General features: G+C 55.7%; 1 protein-coding gene across 2 annotated transcripts in view; it reads left to right on the top strand.

Moving 5' to 3' along the window:
- Positions 1-80: 80 nt before the first annotated feature.
- The window catches only part of GSE1 (Gse1 coiled-coil protein), a 417,101-nt gene continuing 395,583 nt past the window's right edge, over positions 81-21,598 (top strand). Inside the window, exon 1 of one of the 2 annotated variants that reach the window (XM_027119074.1) lies at positions 81-2,366. In XM_027119074.1, the coding sequence (XP_026974875.1) occupies positions 384-2,366 (1,983 nt within the window). In that variant the 5' untranslated portion in view covers positions 81-383. The remainder of the gene's footprint in view (positions 2,367-21,598) is intronic. The other variant, XM_027119073.1, reaches the window with a different exon arrangement.

The following is a 21,598-nucleotide window of genomic DNA, read 5'->3' as shown; positions in this document are numbered from 1 at the left end:
GCGGGGCCCCGGGCGGGCGGCGCGGCGCGGCCATGAGCGGGCGGCCGGCGCCGGTCTCCCGCAAGCAGCGGCTCATGGCAGCGGTGGGCGAGCGGGCGGCGGGCGGCGGCGGCGGCGGCGGCGGCGCGCCTCTCTCCTGCTTCATCTGCGGCGGCGGCATCGGGCGCGGCAAGGAGCTGAAGCTGCAGGTGAAGCAGCCGGCGGCGGGCGTGGGGGCCCCGGCGCAGCCCTTCTTCCCGTTCCTGCAGCAGCAGGAGCCGGCGCCCGGCGCGCGCGAGCTGTCCCCGGCCGACGGCTGCGTGCTGGTGTGCGCCGTGTGCCGATGCTTCTTGGGCGAGCAGTGGGCCGCCTTCGAGCGCGCCCGCACGCCCGTGGACAAGCGCATGTACTGGCTCAAGCGGCCCCACCAGTGCGACGCGGGTGCGGGCGGACGCCGCGGGGGTGCCGGGGCCCCCCGCGAGTGGAACGTCGCCTACGCGCTGGGCGCTGCGGCCGGCGACGAAGACGACGACGACGGTGGCAGCGGCGGTGGCCCCGGGCCCCGCGCGGCCGCTGAGGAGCCTCGAGACTCAGAGCTGTCGGAGCTGTCGGACACCGACCCCCTCTCCGAGCCCGACCCTGCCGCGCGCGACGCCGCCAGTCCCCACCAGCACGGGGCGCCGGCGGCTCGGGCTGCCCCGGGGCCCGGGCCTCGCGGGGGCCGCTGCCCGGAGTGGAGGCTGGCGCCGGGCCCTTCTCCCGGACAGGGCGCAGAGACCACCGCAGCGGGGGACGTGGAAAAGGAGGAGGTCCCCTCGAAGCTCCGAGTGGACGGGGAGCCCAAGGCGGCCATCCGGCGCCGGCGGAAGGGCCATGGGAGGCACTGGGTCCCGGGGGCCCGGGCCAGCGTCCTGAGGGGCATTCAGGACCCTTGGCAAGGGCCTGCAGTCCAGGTGGCCCCTGCAGAGAGCATGAGAGGAGCCCCTTCCGGCAGGGCCGCCAAGACTCCTGAGAGCAGGCCGCTGGGGGAGACCCGCGGGGGCTGCTGCGTGTCTGAGGACAGTGACGTCAACATCACCAGTGAGGAGGAGGGCCACCAGGAAGAGCCTTCCTCAGGCCCCCGTGGCCCCGGAGACACAGAAAACGGTGGCGGCCGCGTGCCCCGAGCTCCCCTGGAGAGCCGGGCCGCACCACCAGAGGGCCTTTGCTGCTACATCTGCGGGTCGGCGCTGTCCCCGGCCTCGCAGCACCAGATCCACGTGCAGAAGCAGGAGAAGCTGGCCCAGGCCCCTTTCTTCCCCTTCCTGTGGCTGCACAGCCCACCCCCGGGAGCACAGCCCATCAGCGAGGGCGGCAGCACCCTGGTGTGCCCCTGCTGCTTCTCGTCCCTCATGCAGCAGTGGCAGAGCTTCGAGCTGGCCGATGTGCCCGTCCTGCAGAGGCTCTACGTGGTGCCCCTGAACAGCCACGCCCCCGGCATGGCCTCCAAGGGCAGGAGGCTCCAGAGGGAAGAGGGCCCACCCGCCGGGGCCCTGCCAGAGGCGTGCTACCTCTGCGGGGAGGACTGTACCCAGGATGCCCGGGCAGTAGCCTCCAGGATGCTCAATGGCAACACCAGGGGCTCCATGCATTTCCCCTTCCTCAGCCTCCTGCCCTGCCCCCCCAATGCCCAGGGCCCCAACAAGCGCTGTGAGGTCCGCAGCTGCCCCAAGTGCTTCAGCGTCCTGGAGGACGTCTGGGCCCTGTACCGGGCCTGCCAGAACGAGGAGCTCATCACCTCCGTGCAGGGCTTCCTGGGCAGGTACCACCAGGCTTTCTCGGCCTCAGACCCTGCTCTCTCCGAGCCGCCCGCGTCGGCCCAGGGCAGCCCGGCGTCCATCTGCTACATCTGCGGGGCTGAGCTGGGCCCTGGGAAGGAGTTCCAGCTCAACGTGAACCCTTCCAGCCGCTTGGGCGAGAAAGAGCCCTTCTTTCCCTTCCTCACCGTCTATCCGCCCGCCCCGCGCGCCAGGCCTGCCGACTCCACTGGCCTGGTGGCCACCTGCGTGCTTTGCTACCACGACCTGCTGGGCCAGTGGCTGCAGCACGAGGCCCGCGGCACCCAGCATGCCGTCAGCCCCTGGTCTCGGCAGTACCAAGTGGAGACGTTCGTGTGCTTCTTCTGCCGGCAGGAGAAGAAGCGGTGTCTCGGGCTGAAGGCCATGCGGGTCGCCCGGCTGCCCTTGTTTCTCTACACCCTGCGAGCGAGCCACAGCCTCTTAGTGGACGATGGCCGGCAGCTGATAATCGGCGCCTGCACAGAGTGCGGGACCCTGGTGTGTGCTGGCCAAGGGCTCACCCGCCAGGGACCCATGGGCTGGAGCTCCCCAGTGGCAGCTGCGAGGAAGGTAAGCAGTTCTCGTGTCATTCTCTGAAGTCCCAGCAGGGAAGGAAGAGATGTTGTTTTCTCTTCTGCCAGGGAGGAGTTTGCACCGATTCTGTGTGGTGTGTTCCAGCAGGAGGTGCCCTCCGGGGTCACCCCGCTAGTGCTTGGTGGGTGCGTTGGCCTGGAGGCATGTGGCAGGTCGGGGGAGCTGGGGGCCGAGAGTGGTCCTGTGGAAGAATAGGGCACTGCTGGGAACAGCAGGCATGGGCCTGAACTTGAGTGTGTTTGCAGCGGAATCTATCAAACAGAGGAAGTTCGGGGCACGTCTGTCATCCGCCTGATAACATTGGTAATTAGTCCAGCCATGCAGGTCACCGAGAGGTCTCCGTACTTACCCGGTTTAAACACATCCGAAGTTCCTCTCTCCTCTTGTTCCCACTCAGCTTAGCTTTTCCAGAATTTCCCACCCAAGTTCACACCTTTCCTTTGAGGCTCTCTGGTTGCTCAATAGCAGCTGGAGATGGATTTCCAGACATGGGGCTTTGGGACCCAGGGGACAGTGGCCCAAACAGACATTTCTCCCGGTGGGAAGAGAGTCTTTCTTTTCTGCAAGTCAGCTGTGCAGGCGGAGGGTGGGAGGCCTGGCGTGCGCCCTGTTTATAAGGCGCCTGCCTTCACGCTGCCTGCCCGGGAGGAGCCAGACGGGGCACAGTTAATTTTCTATCTGGCTTTGCAAAGGCCGAAGCAGGACCTGCCCCCGGTGGGTCTGGGGAAGCAGACGTCTCTGAGTTGTCATCACCGTCATGGCCACCGGAGCCAGAAATCCTAGTTTCCACCAAAGCTGGTGACACTGGCTTGTCTTAATCAGACACCTGGAGTGGTAGCCGCTGGCGTGGGGCTGGAGGAGGGACCTGTGAACAGGGAAGGGTGTCTCCGCCCGTCCAGGAGTGGGTGTCGCATCTGCCTGAGAGGCTTCTGATCCTGCCTCCCAGGCATCCACACTTGTGCACACGTGTGGGGTTCTGGGTTACGTGTTCACTCACGGTGGTTGCGTCTATAAAGTAGATGTCCGGCCCCGACGCCTTCACGCTCTGCCCAGGGTTCTTTGGATGTCAACGGCCCCTTTGGACTTAGTGCTGTCTTTGGGGGGCTTTGGTCTGGTTTGGGGGCTTTTGTCTTTAGAGCTGTTTTTGGAGGGCCTCTCGTTTTAAACGGACAAGCCTGCCACCCCCGCACCGTGGATGCTAAACCTCTTGTTCGCGGTGTGCGGCAGCGCAGCCCGCGCGTCTGCTGCTGGGAATCTGACCTACGGTTCCCGGAAGGGCCGGGCCTGGGAGAAGAGCCTGGCTGAGCAGCACAGAGCCGGGTTCCAATCCTGCCCTTTCTGTTGTTAACTGAGCGCCAGGGAGGATGCGTCTCAGCCTCCCTGAGTTCATTTCTTTAAGCTGGGGAGTGGAAATAAGTATCACCTGCCTCGAGGGGCCATCATGAGAATTAAATGAATCGGGGCATTTGAATGCTTCCGGCAAGTCAGGTGCTTGGCATAGAGTGGCGCCCTTGTGTCCTCCCCACGTGTTGGGGCACATTGTTCCAGGATGCAGGTGGATTCTGCAGGGTGGGTACAGATTTTCAGCTTGGCGGTGGTGGGCGTGAGGTCATCAAAGCACCCCCCGTGAGGCCTCTCAGATTGTCTTCTGCACAACGTCCACACTGTGGTGTTTTCCCACGTTGATGTGCTCACTCATCGGGAGTTGATGAGATGCCGACTGGGGCCCTCAATGATAGGAACGTGAGGAAATGAGAAGCTGCAGCTCCCAGTCCAGCTGCGAAGCGGGGTGCGGAGGGTGGCCAGGTGTGGACGAAAACGCAAGCTGGTGTCCGCCCAGGGGGGGTCAGCATGAGTTTGGGGGGCTGAACGTCACGCTAACTTCTGCACCGTTTCTAGAGCAACCTATTTCCTTTGCTCCTTACCGCGTCCCTATGAGGCGTTATTATTCCCATCTTAGAGATGAGTAAATGGAGGCCCAGAGAAGTCAGATGACCTTGTTGACTGTCACACAGCCAGTAGGTCGCTGAGGTGGGTCTTGAACCCCAAAGTCCTCCGCCGTTGGACCGCCTGGCAGAGGTGGAACCTTGGAAGATGGGCGGGATTTGTCGGTGGGAGAGGATTCAGGAGGAAGGGAAATAAGGTTGGAGTGAACTAGAGGCCTTGAAATCAGAAAAAGGAGGTCGGGTTTAGAGTTGAAGATACGGGGTAGCAATGAAAAGTGAACGAAGCCTTGGAATGGGCTGGGAAGAGCTACGCTCGGGGCCGGACCATGGCAGCATCCCAGGTGGTTGGTGAGGCCATCAGGCCTCTGGGTGGTGGGGCAGCAGTGCGTGGCTCAGGCCCATTTAAACAGAGGGAAAGAGAAACCTCAACTCCTGCCTCCAGGAGAGCCTGACTGATGGTCAGTAGAGTGCCGGGAATACAGCCTCTCCCCCCTCCCCCATTCATTCAACAGATATTCGTGGAGCGCCTCCTCTGAGCCAGGCACTGTTCCAGACCCTGCGGTGCTGGTGGTGTCAGGGGGAGGGGCACGAAGAGCCCGGAAAGAATACTTCCTGCAGAGCTGTGAGCGGGGCAGGATGAAGCTAGGCCAGGTGCCAGGGTGGGCTTGGGGATGAGAGCGCAGGGTCACAGGAGCTGCAGACCAACCCAAGGGACTCCTGGCAGGGCTGTTAGGGGTGAAGACACGGGTGACACCACCAAGGAACGTGCAGAGGCCCCCATGCTCCTTTCCCGAAGCCAGCTCCGAGTCCTTGGTTCTCGTGTCCATATTCCGTGTCTCCGTTCGGTGCGTGGTTTGAGAATTTGGGGGGGAGTGGCTAGGGACATCGGAAGGTGGCTGTGGGGAGCCATTTAGCTGGGACAGTGTGTTCCAGAACCTCGTCTGTACCGCCTCCTGTGATGCCTCAGTTGTTTCCTGTTAAGGGTTCATTTACAAGGGAATCACCTTTAACCGCTAAGAAAGTAAACGTGAAAGAAGGAAGTGAGGAAGGGTGTCTGTCACTGGTGCCCTCCCTTTAGACTGTGGCTTTTCTCACCAGCTGGACTCCTGGCCCCTGGAGAGCACCCTGCCCTGTAGCCACCATATCTCTGAGCTGGCTGCTTGGGTAGGGCTGTGTCGGGGGTGGGCTGTGGAGGCTGTAGCCCACCCACCCTTTTTGGGGGTGCTTCCCCGAGGAGGAGCCCCAGCGCCGGGAAGCTCTGTGAAGCCACGGAAAGACCCTGGCTTGGCCTTAAGACAGACCCGGCTTCAATCTTCATTCTGCTGGGAGCTGGCTGTGTGACCTTGGGAAAGACTCTTGCCCTCTCTGAGCCTCAGTTGCTGCCCCTGAGAAGTGGAGGTGCTCGTTCCTCTGGAAGGTTTGTGATGTGAGAGCTGCTAGCGGGCACCAGGGGTACGGGTCCCATTCATTCCTTTCTTCTCCCTGAGGTACTTGTAACTCAGGCTGGGTCTCTCACTGGCACCCACAGGCTCCAGCGTCGCAGCCTCTGCCCCCCCACTTTCTTGCTGGGGGTGGGGAAAGGTGGTCCCTCCCTTCAGAGCTAGGAGGCACGGCTGGCCAGGCTCAGAGATGGCATCTGGGGACGTAATAATGATGAAGATACAGAATGCTTCCCGAGTTCCAGGCTGTGCCAGGCTTCACCTGTCCTCATGTTTACTGAGTCCTCACAACAACCCCTGTCATAGAGGAAGAAGCAAGTCCAGAGAGGTCAAGGAATTTGCCCAAGGTCACTCAGCTCATGACATCAAGGCCAACATTGGACCCAGGAGCCCGGCTTTGGAGTCTGTGCTCTTGACTTTCTGTCCCCTCGGAGGCTCCAGCTGTAAAGGTGGCAGTGCCCTGGGGGGGGGGGGGAGGGTGGTCCTGATAGCCCCTGCGTGAGCCTGCCCACCCCGCATTTCAGCCGGCAGAGCAGCTGGGAGGCAGGAGTCAGCTTGACTGGGCCAGAGGCCCCGAGAAACCCCCCCCCCGGCTGCCCCTGCTGCCTACCCGCCCCCCCCAGTTTCTCCACCTGCTGAGAAGTGGCGCCCTTTGTCTTTTGCTTCCCCCAGCACTGCCCAGGTGTTCAGATTTCAGCCGGGCCCTCCGTCAAGGATGGGTTTGCCGCATGATCGAGCTGCTTCCCTCGCGAGCCAGTTGGCCGCCCGGCCTCCCTTGACTCTTCCCTCCGTCCGGGGAGCGTTCCGGGCAGTGGAGCGTGCAGCTGTTTACCTAACCGCACCCCGGCCCTCGCTAGGGGCTGCCCGCCCAGCCCCCCGAGCCTGGCCTCCCGGCCTGGAACAGGTGTTGCCGCTGGGCCGCCTTTCTTTTCTCCGCGCTGACATCTGAGGCCTGCAGAGAGGGTCTGTCATCACTCGCCTGTCAGGGCCACATGCACATCTGTTTCCCGTGTTCCCGGCTCTCTGCGCCCACTCGGCTGCCTGCTCTTGAGGGAGGGCCTGCCAGCCCCTCCTCCTCGGATCCAGGATCCAGGGGCACTCGGGCAAGGCGATAGGGTAGGGGAAGCTTCCGGAAGCTGCCAGGAGAGGCTGCCCGGCTGGGCTGACACTGGCACCCTCTTCCTGGCAGCTGCCGGGAAGTGACTGGGCTTTGGCCTTCGCCACGCTCTGACCACCTCCTCCGAGGGGAGGTCTCTGCTTTTCTTGGCGGGGTGGGGGCCATCTGCTCGCGGAGTAAACGTTCCAGATGCGCCTTGTCTTAACCCTGGAGGTGATTAGAGACAACTGGGATGGCAAGAGGTCTTCAAAACTCAGCCTCCCTGGAAGCAGGGAAGGGGAATTCGCCCAGAGCTTTCTGGCTCCTTCTCTGCTTAGATCTCTCTGGGTCCAGCCCTTGGGAGGTTAACTCTGCCGTGACTCTCCAGACGGGTTGAAGGTTCTGGGCAGGTTTGCCTCATGGGCACATTCTTTGGGCTGAGGAAGAGGCCGCGTCTGGACGTCTGGAATTCAGGTCCATCTTCTGGCCTAGGTCCATATCCTGGCGGGGACGGTGGCTAGGGGTGATGCTTCTGCCCTCTGTCAAGAGCGTTTAGGACCTTAGCTTCTGTTTGCCATGCCGTCCCCAGAGGGAACCTCACCAGGGCAGTTGTGGAAGGAGTTTCTACTGGCCATGTGACCTTTGTTCATTTCCCCATCTGTCCAAATGAAAGGTGTGGTCCTCAGGGGTCACAGGCGGTTTGCCTGCCACACGTGAAATCTGACTGGTGGTACTGTGTTGAGGAGGATGCTGAGGCTGTGTGTGGACTTGCTGGGAAAATATCTAGCAATTTATTAAGTTATTTTTTTCCCCCAGCTTTTTGAGATATAAATGACATACAGCAGGATGTAGTTTTAAGGTGTGCAGAGTGTTGATTAGATACATGTGTCTATTGCGAAATGACCTCCATCCCCCCTGCCCCAAAGTTGCCATTTCTTTTTTGTGGTGAGAACATTTAAGATCTACTCTCTTATCAGCTTTCAAGCATGTGATACAGGGTTGTGAGCTGTCATGCCCCTAATGTACATTTGGCCCCTTGGTTCAGTATCTCCCCATTTCATGGGGTCTAGGTTTTAAAATTGGTTTGTGATGCCGGGGCCCCGAAACACCATGATGTTCTGTCCTGGGGAGGATAGAGTATTACGGTCACAAAACCCTCACGGATCATCATTTTTCAGGCAACTTTATACCAGGAGGACCAACAAGCCCACAGCCTAAGGCCACTTTTGCTGGTTTGATCTTTCAGTAATACAAGGTAGTTAGATGTATAAGTTTTGAAAGAAGTTCTGCCAGTCCTGTGCCAGGGATGCTGGAGCAGTTCTTCCTCCTGGCCCAGCTCAGCCCTTGACGAGGGCTGCCCTGCAGAAACGTTTGTACCCATTCTACGCATTAGCTCAACAAACGTTTGCATGCCTGTAGTGCGCCAGGTGCTCTGTGAGCACTTGGTGCTCTGAGGATGTGATGTGGAATCAGGCAGGCCCTGCCCTTGGGGGGATGGGGGATGGGGTGGTGGTATAGGGATCCGGCTGTGATCGTATACTGTGTTGAGTTCTGTGCTGGAGTCTTCTGGGAGCCCATAGGATGATGGAAAATGGGTATGTTCAGGGAAGGCTTCCTGGAGGAGGTGGCACCTAAGCTGACCCAAAGACTGAAAAGGAATCAGCCAGGTCCACAAGGGGGTCATGTGCTCCTGGCAGAGGAGCATGAAGAAAAGCCTGGACGTGGGGAGTGGGATTTGCTGGAGAACCTTAAATAGTTCCTCTTGAAGTGGGAGGAGGGGATGCGGTGGGAAGGGTTGGTAGTGTTTTGAATCCCTGGATGCACATTTGAATCAACTGCCCCAACCTGTTAAAGCAGAATCTGTGAGGGGTGGCCCTGGTGGCACTGGTATTTTAAAGCTTCTGGAAGATTCCAGAGTTGGGGTGAGAACTGCTGATAGAGATTTTGGAAGCACAGCCCAGGAGTTTGGGGCTTTTATCTTGAAGCTGTGGCTTGGCAGTCACCAGAAGGATTCTACTCATTTGTTCAGTTTGTCTTTACCAAGCGCCTACTGTATCCCAGGCGCTATCTGGGCATTAGGACCCAGCAGGGAGCAAACCAGGCCTGTGCAGTGGGAGGGGCTGTGATGGTGGTGACTGAGTGGCCGGGAGAGGGGAGGGTTGGCGGCTGTCACCTGAGCAGCGAGGGGGGTCTGGCAGGGGCCTGAGGAATAGTGAGGAAGCCAGGGTGCCTGAGGGCAAGGCGGGGTTCCTCTCAGAGGTGGGCAGGGGCCAGTCAGGGGGCCCTCACTGGGGAGCCGGGACTGTGGGCTGACCCTGAGAAGGCGTTGTTTTTGTTTTGTTTTTAAATTGAGGTATAATTCGCACCCTACAGCGTGAATTACAGTGTACGGTGCAGCGGTTTGTAGTGTATTCACGGGGCTGTGCGTGCATCACCACTGTCTAGTCCAGAACATTCCTATCACCCCCTCCCCCAGCCCCTGGCAACCGTGAATCTCCTGTCTCTATGGAAGTACCTATTCTACATTTCGTAGGAATGGAACCATCCCATATGTGGTGTTTCATGTCTGACTTTTGTCGTTTATGTGTCTGAGGTCCATCCACGTTGTAGCATGAATCAGTCCTTCAGCCCTTTTCATGGCTGAGTACCATTCCACTGCATGGATAGAGCATATTGGATTTATCCGTCCATCAGCGGATGGACATTTGGGCTGTTTCCACCTTTTGGCTGTTGTGAATAACGCTGCTGGGAATGTTTACAGGTTTTTGTGTGTATCTGTGTTTTCTCCTGGATAGAAACCCAGGAGTGGAATTGGCTGGGTCATCTGGTAATTCCATGTTGACCCTTTGAGTTCCACTTTCCCACTGGGGGTTTTAGGCAGGCAAATAACATGATATGACTTGAGTTTGGGTTTTTTTGTTGTTTTTTTTCTTTTGCGGTACGCGGGCCTCTCACTGTTGTGTCCTCTCCCGTTGCGGAGCACAGGCTCCGGACGCGCAGGCTCAGCGGCCATGGCTCACGGGCCCAGCTGCTCTGCGGCATGTGGGATCCTCCCGGACCGGGGCACGAACCCGCGTCCCCTGCATCGGCAGGCGGACTCTCAACCACTGCGCCACCAGGGAAGCCCATGACTTGGGTTTGAGAAAGTCCCATCTGTGACTCCTTGAAGCTGTGTGCCGTCAACTCACTGGCCACCGTTGCACCTTCTGTGGCTGGTCTCCATCGCTGGATTTGTTTGAAGCTGGGAGTTAGTCGTCTTCTCCCTGGGACAAGAGAAACTTTATTAAGAATTGAGCTCTTGGGGATTTTGACTTGCTGTAGCTGCACCCCTGGAAATCAGAGGACCCAGATTCTGGCCCCAGCACTCAGTTGCCTTGGGTAAGACCCTCCACCTGTCTGGGTCTCAGTTTTCCCCTCTGTAAAATGGGAGCAGATGGTGTACTCGTAGCTGAGCCCCTTGGCTCCTACGCAGCTGTCAAGCTGTCACCTTTCTGCACCTTTTGGCAGGAGTGGGATTGCGGGGTGGAGAGAGAAGACCCCTGGGGTCAAGGCCTAGCTTGGCTCTGTGAGTCCAGCGGCTCTGAAGTTCTCTGCCCCATCACTGGCCGCCCCAGCCTCCTGCTGCCCGCCCTGCTGGGTGTGGAACCCTGTATGAAATCGATTGCTGGATTGAGTTTCCTTCCAGAGGTGCCAGCAGCCTTGAATGGACGGCACAAAAGTCACAGGTGGTATTTGGTACAGCGGAGCCAGGCAGGCATGCCGGGACCCTGGCCAGGAGCACCACCTCTTAGCGCTGTTTCTACCTGGCAGGTGAGAGTGAAGTGGGGAGAGCAAGCGGTCCAGGGTCCAAGGAAGACCCCTCAAAGGTCAGAGCCCACCACGTTGTCCTGCCCACGTTTTAGTATCAATTGTTGGCAGAGCCGGTGAAAAGGAAGGTGATTGAGGTTCTGTCCACCCCCCTGGTCCTGATGCAGACACCGTGAGGTCTGAGGAGATGGTGGTGGTTATGATGCAGATGCTGGCTGTAGCAGATGACCCTCTTCCCCAGACTGCCCGTTCCTCCTCTGGCCGCGGAGGGTGGCGTGAACTGTCCTGTGGGAAGGTGGCATCAGTCTCAAATCTCCGATGAGGAGGCCAAGGCTCACGACCCTGAGAGTTTTGGGTTACGTGGCAGAGCTGGGATGTGTGAGAGCCAGTGGTCGAACGCCCGGCCTTGGCCTCTCCCCCTGCCCGGGCTTGAGTGGCACCCATGGGAGGAGAGGATGCGGGGCTGTCAGGGGCCCGCCCTGGTGTAGCCACACAAGGAGGCTGCCCTTGGACTCCTGCACCAGCTCCCCTAGGGGCCGGCGTGGGGGGGGTCCGAGCATCGGCACACTGCAGCGCTGTTTTATAAGTCTTCCCAGACCCGTACACCTCGCCCGGCTCCCAGACGGGGGTTCACAGACGGGGATTAAGAGGCTTGTGAGGGTTCTGCCGCCGGGGAGGGATGGAGGCAGGTGGGAGACAGGCGTGGGCTTTGTAGACTCCCAAATGCAGCAGCCCCGGGACGGGGGGGATCAGAGGTCCTGGTGTCCACGACCGTTGGTCCAAGACAAGGGCGGCCTGGAGGAGCCATTCAGCCTTTGAGGCTCAGATGGCCCGAGAGGGTGGGCTTCGATGGGCTTGGGCGCCAGCTCTTTTAATCCCGATTCCTTTGATGGCGGGACCTCTCCTTTGACGGCGGGATCTCTCCGCTTGCCCTTTCCCTTCCGGAGGGTCTCGCTCAGTTGTATGCGGTTCTTTCTTTTGTGTGATTGTGCGATGCCCTGGGGCCATTGGACAGGGAGGCCTGGAATGTTCAGAGCGGGGCTCCCCAGGCAGGGCCCTCTGCACCAAGCACCTTGGCTGCCACGGGGCCCCCAGCACGGGGAGAGCGGAGGTCAGGCAGCCTCCCTGTGCGCCGTCCCCTGCGTCCTGCTGGGGCCCGGGGGGTAGGGGCAGTGCCGTCCTGGAAACAAGGCCTCTGTCCTGTCTGTGCAGGAGCCAGGACTCCTTGGGGACCTGCACGTCCCGGTCCAGAGCAGGGTGGCGCTGGCCCCCGGCCTGCGTGCAGCCTGGCCTGGCTGCAGTCACCCAGCCGCCCCTCCCACCAAGGGGAGGATCGCTTCTCTTGCCCCTCGCCCTCCTTCTCTTGGCAAACTGCATTTTCTTTGCTTTTCAAAACTGTGTAGGGGAAGCGGGAACCGGTTTTTGGAGCTCCCATCCCGTGGGGTGGGGTGGCCGGAGTCCCTCTCGTTAGCGGGTGAAACCCGGACCTTACTCACCTGTCACTCACCACGTGATGGGGAGGCACCGGGCCTTCTCTGGGGTGAGCGCTGGCTTCGGGGCGGGTCCCGAGGAGGGGGCCCTGGCGGCCCTGGGATGGCCAGTTGTGCGGGCATGAGAGGATGGCGTCTTTCCCCCATGTCCCCTGCCCCGCCGACTTCTGCACAGACACCCCGACACACCTCTCATACCCAGGCTCACAAGCCTTTACTGTGACACCTACTCCCTCGTTGCACATGCAATCACACGCACACTCACACGGGTGCGTGCTCTCTTGCATGGACACACTTATACAGGCCCCCCCATCACATTCTCTGAGAGAGGGGTGTTCATATCTGTCACAATTTTGGATTTGTGTTTTTCTTTCTTGAATTTTGTCAACTTTTGCTTCGTGAATTTCAAGGCTCCTGCATGTTTATGATCGTTTCGTCTTTCTGATGAGTTGGCCCTGTCGTCACAAAGACGTATCCTTCTATCTCTGGCAATGTCTGTGTCTCGAAGTCTATTTGATCGGAATCATCCCCGTCTGAAAATCAAGGCCTCTGAGGTTCAGAGAGGGAAAGTGATTTGCCTGAGGTCACACAGCTCTTAGTGTCCGGGGTGGGATCCCTGTCTCTCCGTGCAGCTCAAAAGGTTTCTCCACCCCACTGGCTGCTTTGGGGCAGCGGGTCTGAAAGAAGCCCCTTCCTGGTACTTTCTGGGTGTCTGCATTTTAATGTCATGATTGTCAGGTGGCCAGAGCTGTGTCCCTGCCCACCCTCAGCAGAGGACCCCCCAGGAGCCCCAGAGCCGAGCATCTGGCCTACAGCCTGCGGAGCTTAGCTGAGCATGCTTGGAACATCCTCCGGAGATTTCTGGCCAAACTCTGCTCTGCACCTCCTGGCCCCCCACCCCATTTGGTGAGATTGTTCTGAACATGTTGAGTGGAGCTTCCTAGGACTCACATGTAGAATTTCTCCCGGGGGGGGGGGCAACAGAAATGTCCCCCCTCGCTGGCTTCTCTGGTCCGTGTGGGCGTTTTGGAGCTCGTGCTAAATCCGCACTTTCCGGAGGCTTCACCCCAGCCAGGCCCACGCCTGGAGATCCTCGGGGGCTCCTTGCTGGAGGCAGGCTGCCTGCCCGTGGTCCAAGTCATCCCAGCCAGCCCTGCTCCTGGGTCCCGGAGGAGAGCCACCTCCACCTCCCTGGGGCATGCTGGGAAACTCTGGGACCTGCAGGGGGCCTGGGAGGGGTGTTGCCTAGGAGACGTTTGTAGGGAGAATTGACACAGTGAGGGGCCATATTTGCCTTAAGCTGTAAATAAGGGATTATAAGCAAAGGGATGGGTTGGTTCACTCAGCAGAGTTTTCTCTGCCCTAGATGCTGTGCTCAGAGTTAAGGACCATGATTGTGCCAGGTGCAGGGGATGAATACTGTTACCTAATCCTAGACGGGGTCTGTCCACTGTAAAACACATGATTGTTTTATATGCCACTAGGCAAGCAAAAATGCCGCTCATGAAACCGACACTTCACCCGTTGTAAGATTCATCCTGATTTCAGAGAGCTTAAGATGTAAGAGAGAGAGTGGGTCTTCAGATCAGCGAGATGGGATGATGGGATGATGACGATGGTGGTGATGAGGACACAGCAGTGGCAGCTGCCACGTTAGATGCTTACAAGACGTCATCTCGCTGGCCCTGTGGATAGGAATCTGGTGGGTGAACGAGGGAAGCTGGCACCTGTCTTTCCTGCTGGGCCCTTTGGGGTGACTGCAGTGACTGGGCGAGGTCCCGCTGAGCCTGGATAGGGCCACGGTTGAGGTTGACACAGCAACACAGCTGCACGGGGCGCCACGGGGGAGCAGTCGGCCTTGAGAGGCCTTGCCTCTGTCACCTCCAGGTCTGGCACTGGGCAGCGGGGAGTGACCCAGCTGACGGGCTGACTCTGTGGTGTCCTGGTGCCGGGCTCCCTTGTGATTCCGACTGCATTGGCGCTGGGGCCTTAATCAGGCGGAACACGGCATCAGCAGAAACTGGCAGCCGCATGGCTCGGGGGGCCTGGCTGGTGGGAGAGGTAGAAGCAGGGCTGCCAGTGCCCCCCCGCTTCCCCACCACCCTCCTGCGGGCAGCTTCAGGCCAGACCAAGGTCCTAGGGAGGCTTCAGGGTCCCTGCCAGGACCCTGCAAACACAGGAGCCTTTCTGCTCCGGGGAGAGATACGCAAGGACGTCACCAACTCACTTCCCAGACTTTTCCTGGAAGGAAGCCCTCACTCCTCCGCTTAGTGTCACGCTGCTCTCCCAGCCGTCCATACAAAAGCGGAGCTGGAACCATGGCTGCAGGTGAGGCCGTGCTGCTCTGCGCTCCACGGACGGATGGTGTGCTTTGGCCAAGGGTATTCTGAAGTCAGACCTCGCCACCCACCCCTGCCACCCACGTGGTCCTCCGCTTCGCTTCACGGCTCTGAGCCCCAGGCTTCTCACCCATACACAGGGACGATCTGATGTCCTCCCTCAGGGGAACGGGCGGCAGCTAAAGCCCCCAGTGAGAGCCTGGCAAGCTGTGAAGACCCCAGAAATGTTTGCTGTGGTTACTGGGGGCAGAGGAAGGAGGGGTGTGTGAGGAATCTGAGGCCCCACTCAGAGGGGGATGGGAAACCTGGAAGTAGCCTGAGGCACCTGGGATCTGAGCTGCCCTTGTACTCTCCCTGGGCTCCCAGTGCACATGGGAGAGATGAAGCGGGCATTCAGGTGGTCGACCCTCACGTGACCTCTGGCCCTGACAAGAGCCACGTTGGTATTTGGTGGCAGTCAGCAGGTGTGTGCCACCTGACTGCTTGTCGGTCTGTGGGCCTGTTTCCTCATCTGTGCATGGGAATTACTGTAGTGTGTGTGTGTTATAGGGCTTGGTACATAGTACATGCTCAATAAAGGTTGGCTCTTATTATTTTTAAAAAATTTTGTTGAAGTATAGTTGATTTACAGTGTTGTGTTCATTTCTGCTCTACAGCAAAGTGATTCAGTTATACATACATATATTCTTTTTCGTATTCTTTTCCATTGGGGTTTATCACAGGATTTTGAATACGGTTCCCTGTGCTGTACAGTAGGACCTTGTTGTTTATCCATCCTGTATATAATAGTTTGCATCTGCTCATCCCAAACTCCCACTCCATCCCTCCCCCACCCCACCCCCCTTCCCTGGCAACCACAAGTCTGTTCTCTATGTCTGCGAGTCTGTTTTTGTTTCATAGAGCTGTTTCTTTGTGTCGTAGTTTAGATTCCACATATAGGTGATATTGTACGGTATTTCTTTCTCTTTCTGACTTATTTCCCTTAGTATGATACTCTCTGGTTGCATCCGTGTTGCTGCAAATGGCATTATTTCATTCTTTTCTATGGCTGAGTAGTATTCCGTTGTATATATGTACCACGTCTTCTATATCCATTCATGTGTCGACGGACATCTAAGTTGTTTCTATCTGTTAGTTACTGTGAGTAGTGCTGCTGTGAACATAGGGGTGCAGGTATCTTTTCAAATTATAGTTTTGTCTGGATGTATGCCCAGGCTCTGATCACTTTTGCTATCTGTCATTTAGTTTCCTCTGCGGTCCTCATCATTCTCGAGAGCTGACCCATAGACCTCAAAAACACAGGGATCTGGACCCCATGAGTGAGATGAGATGAACCTTTTGGCTCAGGCCATGAGGAAGAGGGATACGCTAGAGTCAGGAGTTAGGGGAGTTACAGAGACCCATCGTTCTCAACACCGTGTCCCCTTTCTTACATACAGATTTCTTAACCTCAAAACTCCATGCAAAATCTGGGGTGTATCCGCAGTTTTCGGGGGATAGGACCTCAGTGTCTTTTATTAGGCTCTCAGAGGGGTGTGTGACCCCCCGAGGTAGAGAGCCACTGCTAACATCTGCGCCCGTCTGCACACAGTCATAGCGCAATGCACGTGGGCTGACTCCTCGATATTCCTTGAAACCATCTGACTTGTTCCCACCATCATATCTTGACACGTGCTCTTTCTTCTACTCTTCTGCCTATTTTCGCACTCCTGGAAACCTCCTTTGTTAACTCCTACCAGCTGAAGTCTCCCCCCCGGCTCCCCCCGAGGGCCTAGGCCCTTGTCCGTCTGCAGCTTTTTCCCAGTTGGTAATAATTCATCACTTTATTATGTGTGGTTTCCCGTTGTCTTCTGGTTGCTTCATATCTGTAAGCCCTGTCTCTCCAACTACATGGAAAGAATAACTAACATTGACATTTTTATCCTCGGACCCTCCATTGGTTTTTCTTTCGTGCTTTGCACACAGCAGTTCCTTACCAGCCGTGGGAATGGCATTCCTCAAGAGCCCCATGGTTGGCAAAATCCAAGTCTCAGAGAAAATAGGGGGAAAGAAACAATAAAGATGGTATTAAGTATATGTCTTTAAAAATCACAGTAAATAAACTTTCTAGGAGACATCGAGGCAAAACACACGAGTTTCATCCACGTTTAAAAACCTGTTCCAGGGGGCTTCCCTGGTGGCGCAGTGGTTGAGAGTCCGCCCGCCGATGCAGGGGACGCGGGTTCGTGCCCCGGTCCGGGAAGATCCCACACGCCGCGGAGCGGCTGGGCCCGTGAGCCACGGCCGCTGAGCCTGCGCGTCTGGAGCCTGTGCTCCACAAGGGGAGGGGCCACAACAGTGAGAGGCCCGCGTACCGCAAAAAAAAAAAAAAAAAAATCTTGTTCCAGGGACTTTCCTGGTGGTTTAGTGGTTGGGACTCTGCCCTTCCAATGCAGGGGGCATGGGTTCGATCCTTGGTTGGGGAACTAAGATCCCGCATGCCATGTGGCCAAAAAATAAAATAAAAATAAATAAATAAAAGTAAAAACCTGTTCCAGTAGGTAGCCTTTTCCTGAGTTTCCTTTTTCACTGGGTGGGTGACCTGAGGTGCTGAAGGAGACGTCTCCCGTAAGGTTTATTTCTTCTTGAGTCAGTTTTGGTAATTTATGTTTTTCAGGGAACGTGTCCATTTCATCTAGGTAGTCAAGTTAATTGGCACAACTCCTTCATAATATTCCCTTGTTATCCTTTGAATGTCTGTAGGTTCTGTAGTGATGTCCCCTTTTGCATTCCGGATGTTGGTCACGGGTTCCTTCTCTCTTTTTTCCGTGGATCAGTCTAGCTAGAGGTTTACCAATATTATTGATCTCCCAAAAGGTTTATATTTAGAGACTCTGCCTCTTTAATGTTTTGAACGAGTCCTTTTGGGCTTGAAATGTAATTTCTCTTGCACTTGCATCCTCTCTTGTTCTATTTTTGAAATTGTAGACAAAATGTTGTGAAACCACCAGGCCGCTTCCAAGTTATTTATGCTTAAGGGAACATTTTCCAAGCCTGACCTTTTCTCCCTGTGTTGAGCCAGTGGGTGTTAAAATGATTTCTGTCAGCCTGCCCTTGTGACTGCCACAGGTGACGTCAAGATGGTATGTTCTTTGCTTGAGGAGGTTTTATCAAACCTCCGGTAAGTCAGAAAGATGCTAGACTTCATTTTTTTTATGCAGAAGAGAAAAAGACATGATATCAGAACTGCAGATTTTCATGCTTCTGGCTTTTTAATATACGGGTGGCTCTGTTATTTAGAACATACATATTCAGTAGTGTTAAGTTTCACTTTTTATTCAACAAAGGATCCACTGTTGAAAACGGTGGTGTCCATCCATGCTTTTGCTACAAAGTATATTTCATCTATAACCTGATTGCAACTTTTGTTTCTCTTGTCTTTGCGTTTATGACAAGTCTCAGAGTGTCTCTTTAGTCCTGGGAGGAAGCTTACTGATCCTTGAGTCCAGCCTCCCTCACTTTATCAAAGAAGGCGTAGGGAGGGGAAGGGACTTGCCCATGAACACAGAGAATGTTAGAGGCTGAGGCAGAGTGCCAGTGTCCTGGGATATTTCCAATTCATCAGCTAAGGCTATCCCTCCCGTCACAGATATCTTGATATTTTTGCATTAGCAATTTGAGGGCCTGTGGAAGGCCAGTCCCAGCTGCTAAGCCATGGGGAATCCCCAGCCTTAAGCACAAATGCGGGACTCACGAGGGTGAGGCTGCGTGGTGAACAGTATCCTTCTGTGGATCCACTGCCCCTCCATCTTCACGGCTACCTGTGTCCTCTCAGAACCATGGGAATTATTTCTGGGTGAGTGGAATTCTTTAAAAATATTTTTTTTCCCAATAGCAGGTTTATTGAGATAAATTTGCAAACCATAAAATGTACCCTTTTGAAGTGTATGATTCAGTGGTTTTTATTACATTCACAAAATTGTGTGACCATGATCACTGTCTAATTTTAGAACATTTTTCATCACCCCTAAAAGAAACCCTATTCTCCCCTCCCCCCAGCCCCTGGCAACCCCTCATCTCCTTTCTTCTTTCACTCAGCGTAATGTTGTCAAGGTTCATCCACATTGTAGCGTGTGTCGGTACTTCGCTGCTTTTCATGGCTGAGTAATAGTCCTTTGTGTGCACAGGCTACGTTTTGTTTATCCGCTCAGTGGCTGGTGGGTATTTTGAGTTGTTTTCATCTTTCAGCTATTGTGAATAGTGCTGCTTTGAACATTCACGTACAGGTTTTTGTGTGAATGTATTTTTTTTTCTCTTGAGGGTATATGTGGAGTGGAATTGCTGGGTCGTCTCATAACCCTAGGTTTAACCATTTGAGGAACTGTCAGATTGTTTTCAAAGAGGCTGTACAGGGGTATATGCCCACCAGCACGTGCGATTTGTGTTTTAAAAGAAGAGCAAAAGCAGGTGGGCAGGTTACATTTATTTGTACATCAGTAACAGTACACATTCAATAAATATTAAAATTCTTTTCCATCCTTGAGGCTTCGTATCAAAAGATGGTTTTAATACTTAAAAAATTTTTTTTTTTTAATTTTAAAGGCGACCAATCCCAGCTGTGTGGTCTTGGGCAAGTAAATTAACCTCTCTGTGCCCTGGTTCCTTCTTCTGTGAAACATTTGTGATTGTACCTGCCTCAAAGTGGGTGTTAAGTAAATTAATGCAGGTAAAGTGCTTGGTATCTGGCAGCTAGTAAACCCCATAGAAGGGCCAGCTATTATTTTCATTATGATTCCATTATTATTGTAGGGATTTGGGGAAGTACGCGAAGGAGTAAGGGAGAACTACTCCCCCAGCCCAGCGGCAGTACCTGCTCTCCACGTAGCTCTGAGACAGCTGCTGTTAACATTGTTACTTGTTTTCTCCTGGGCATTTTCAATGCATTCTTTCTTCAAAGTTGAAATGAAACTCGATGTGCAGTCGTGCGGCTTGCTCTTAATCACTTAATGTCCCAGCGTAAACATTTCCCGGTGTTGTAAACACAGTGTTAATGTCAGTGAGATAGACTCCCAAATAGAAGGGCTATCGTTTACCCCCCCCACTCCCTCCCCCCGCCCAAGAGTGAAAATTTAGGGAGCACAGAGCCGTTTATGCCACTGTAAAGTATATTTCAGGCAAGCCTGTGTAAGCTTTTTGGCTAGAGAAGATTTCCCTGACCTCGTGACAGGCCTCGGGGGCGGGTATGGTATGGTGGCCAGGAAGGACTCAGGCCTGAGCGAAGTTTCCAGAGCTTGTGGGCCTGGGTGGGAACATGCAGAGGAAGGGCACCTGGAAAGAGAAAGGAGGGACCAAGGGCAGCTGACAACAGTTTCAGATCTTTTTCCTGAAGTCTGACATGGTCTGTGTTGAAAAGGTAGACGGTAGAGATACAAGGGAAGTCATAAAAATTACCCAGAATTCTGCCACTCAGAGCTTCCGGCCTTTTTTAAATGCACGTATGTGCATACACACGCACGCACACACTGCTGTAGGTGGGATCATAACGCATGATGTGTCTTCTAGTCTTTTCCACCTAGGACATCGTGAATGTGTTTTAGAGGGGCTAGGACTGCGGACTGTGGACCAGGATGCCTGGGTTCTGCTTGGGGCTTCACCCCTTACTAGCTGTGTGTCCTTAGGCCAGTTACTGAACCTCTTTGTGCTATGATTTCCCCATCTGTAAAGTGGAGGAGTAGCAGTCTTTATCTAAGGTTGTTTTGCAGGTTGGACGAGCTATAACAGGTGAGAGCAGCAGGCTGGCTGTTATCCTCTGGTTCCCATGTCGATTACTATCCTTTGAGAATAGGAATTTTATGGGTGACCCTGGGTCACCTGTTGCTGGGCACCCAGCTTGTTTCTGGGTTTGCACAGAAGTGGCAGCTCTGCAGTAAGCCTTCTTGAACCTCAGCTCCCTCCACCCTGGGCCTGTCCCCCACTCTCCCACCTTGGCCCTTACTGGGTGACCTCAGGGGCTGCCCTAGCATGGACTCATCAGGCAGTGGGGAGCCTGGGGACCTCCTGGCCTCATTGCTAGCCATGCAGCAAGTTGCCAGAGGGCTGGGAGACCGGGAGGGGGAAGTTTTCTTTGGCAGCCTCTGAGCAGCTTCTCTGGACCGGCTGTGGGCAGGGACCCGGGCAGGAGGGGAGCAGGCATGGGGGTGCGGGCGGCCTGTCTCACACCTGGACCTCTGCTGGAAACCGCCTCAGCCCTTTTGGGAGAGAGGTGGGATTTGAATACACACCTTCCCAAGCAAGAGTGAACCCTGTTCTTGGTTCTGCTGACAACGCCTGTCCTCCTCCCCACCCCCAGGCAGCTGGCGAGTCTTTTTTTTTTTTAAATAAATTTATTTAATTTATTTGTTTATCGTTGGCTGCGTTGGGTCTTCGTTGCTGCGCGCGGGCTTTCTTTAGCTGCAGCGAGCGGGGGCTACTCTCCATTGCGGTGTGCAGGCTGCTCAGTGTGGTGGCTTCTCTTGTTGTGGAGCACGGGCTCTAGGGTGTGCAGGCTTCAGTAGTTGTGGCGCGTGGCCTTCAGTAGTTGTGGCACATGGGCTCAGTCGTTGTGGCTCATGGGCTCTAGAGCACAGGCTCAGTAGTTGTGGTACACGGGCTTAGCTGCTCCGCGGCACGTGGGATCTTCGCAGACCAGGGCTCGAACCCGTGTCCCCTGCGTTGGCGGAGGATTCTTAACCACTGCGCCACCAGGGAAGCCCAACTCGCAAGTCTTGATAAAGCCTCTGCTTTGGGGAGACCACAGGGGGCCCTCTGGTGACAGCATACCCAGCAAGCAGGCTTCAAATGAGTTTACTTTTCTGGACTGATAAGACCTTATTGAAAGAATAAGGGAAAATATTGCGCACCTACTATGTGCTTCTCCTGTTCCTACATTCATTCAGTTCTTCAGTGTCTGTTTACTGAACACGCATTGTGTGGTTAGGCATCAAGGAGAGAATGATCTTGTTGGACACTCGCACTGTCCCCATGATGTAGGTGTTAGCCTTCTTTGTTTAAAAACGTGTTATTTTGAGATAATTGTGATTTCACGTATAGTTGTGAGAAATCACCCAGTTTTC

This window comes from Aethalodelphis obliquidens, unplaced genomic scaffold (genome assembly GCF_003676395.1).
Source record: "Aethalodelphis obliquidens isolate GAN/ISIS:26980383/991018 unplaced genomic scaffold, ASM367639v1 scaffold20, whole genome shotgun sequence".
Taxonomy (NCBI): Eukaryota; Metazoa; Chordata; class Mammalia; order Artiodactyla; family Delphinidae; genus Aethalodelphis; species Aethalodelphis obliquidens.
The sequence above is the reverse complement of the archived record's forward strand: the minus strand, read 5'-3'. Positions and strand labels throughout refer to the sequence as shown.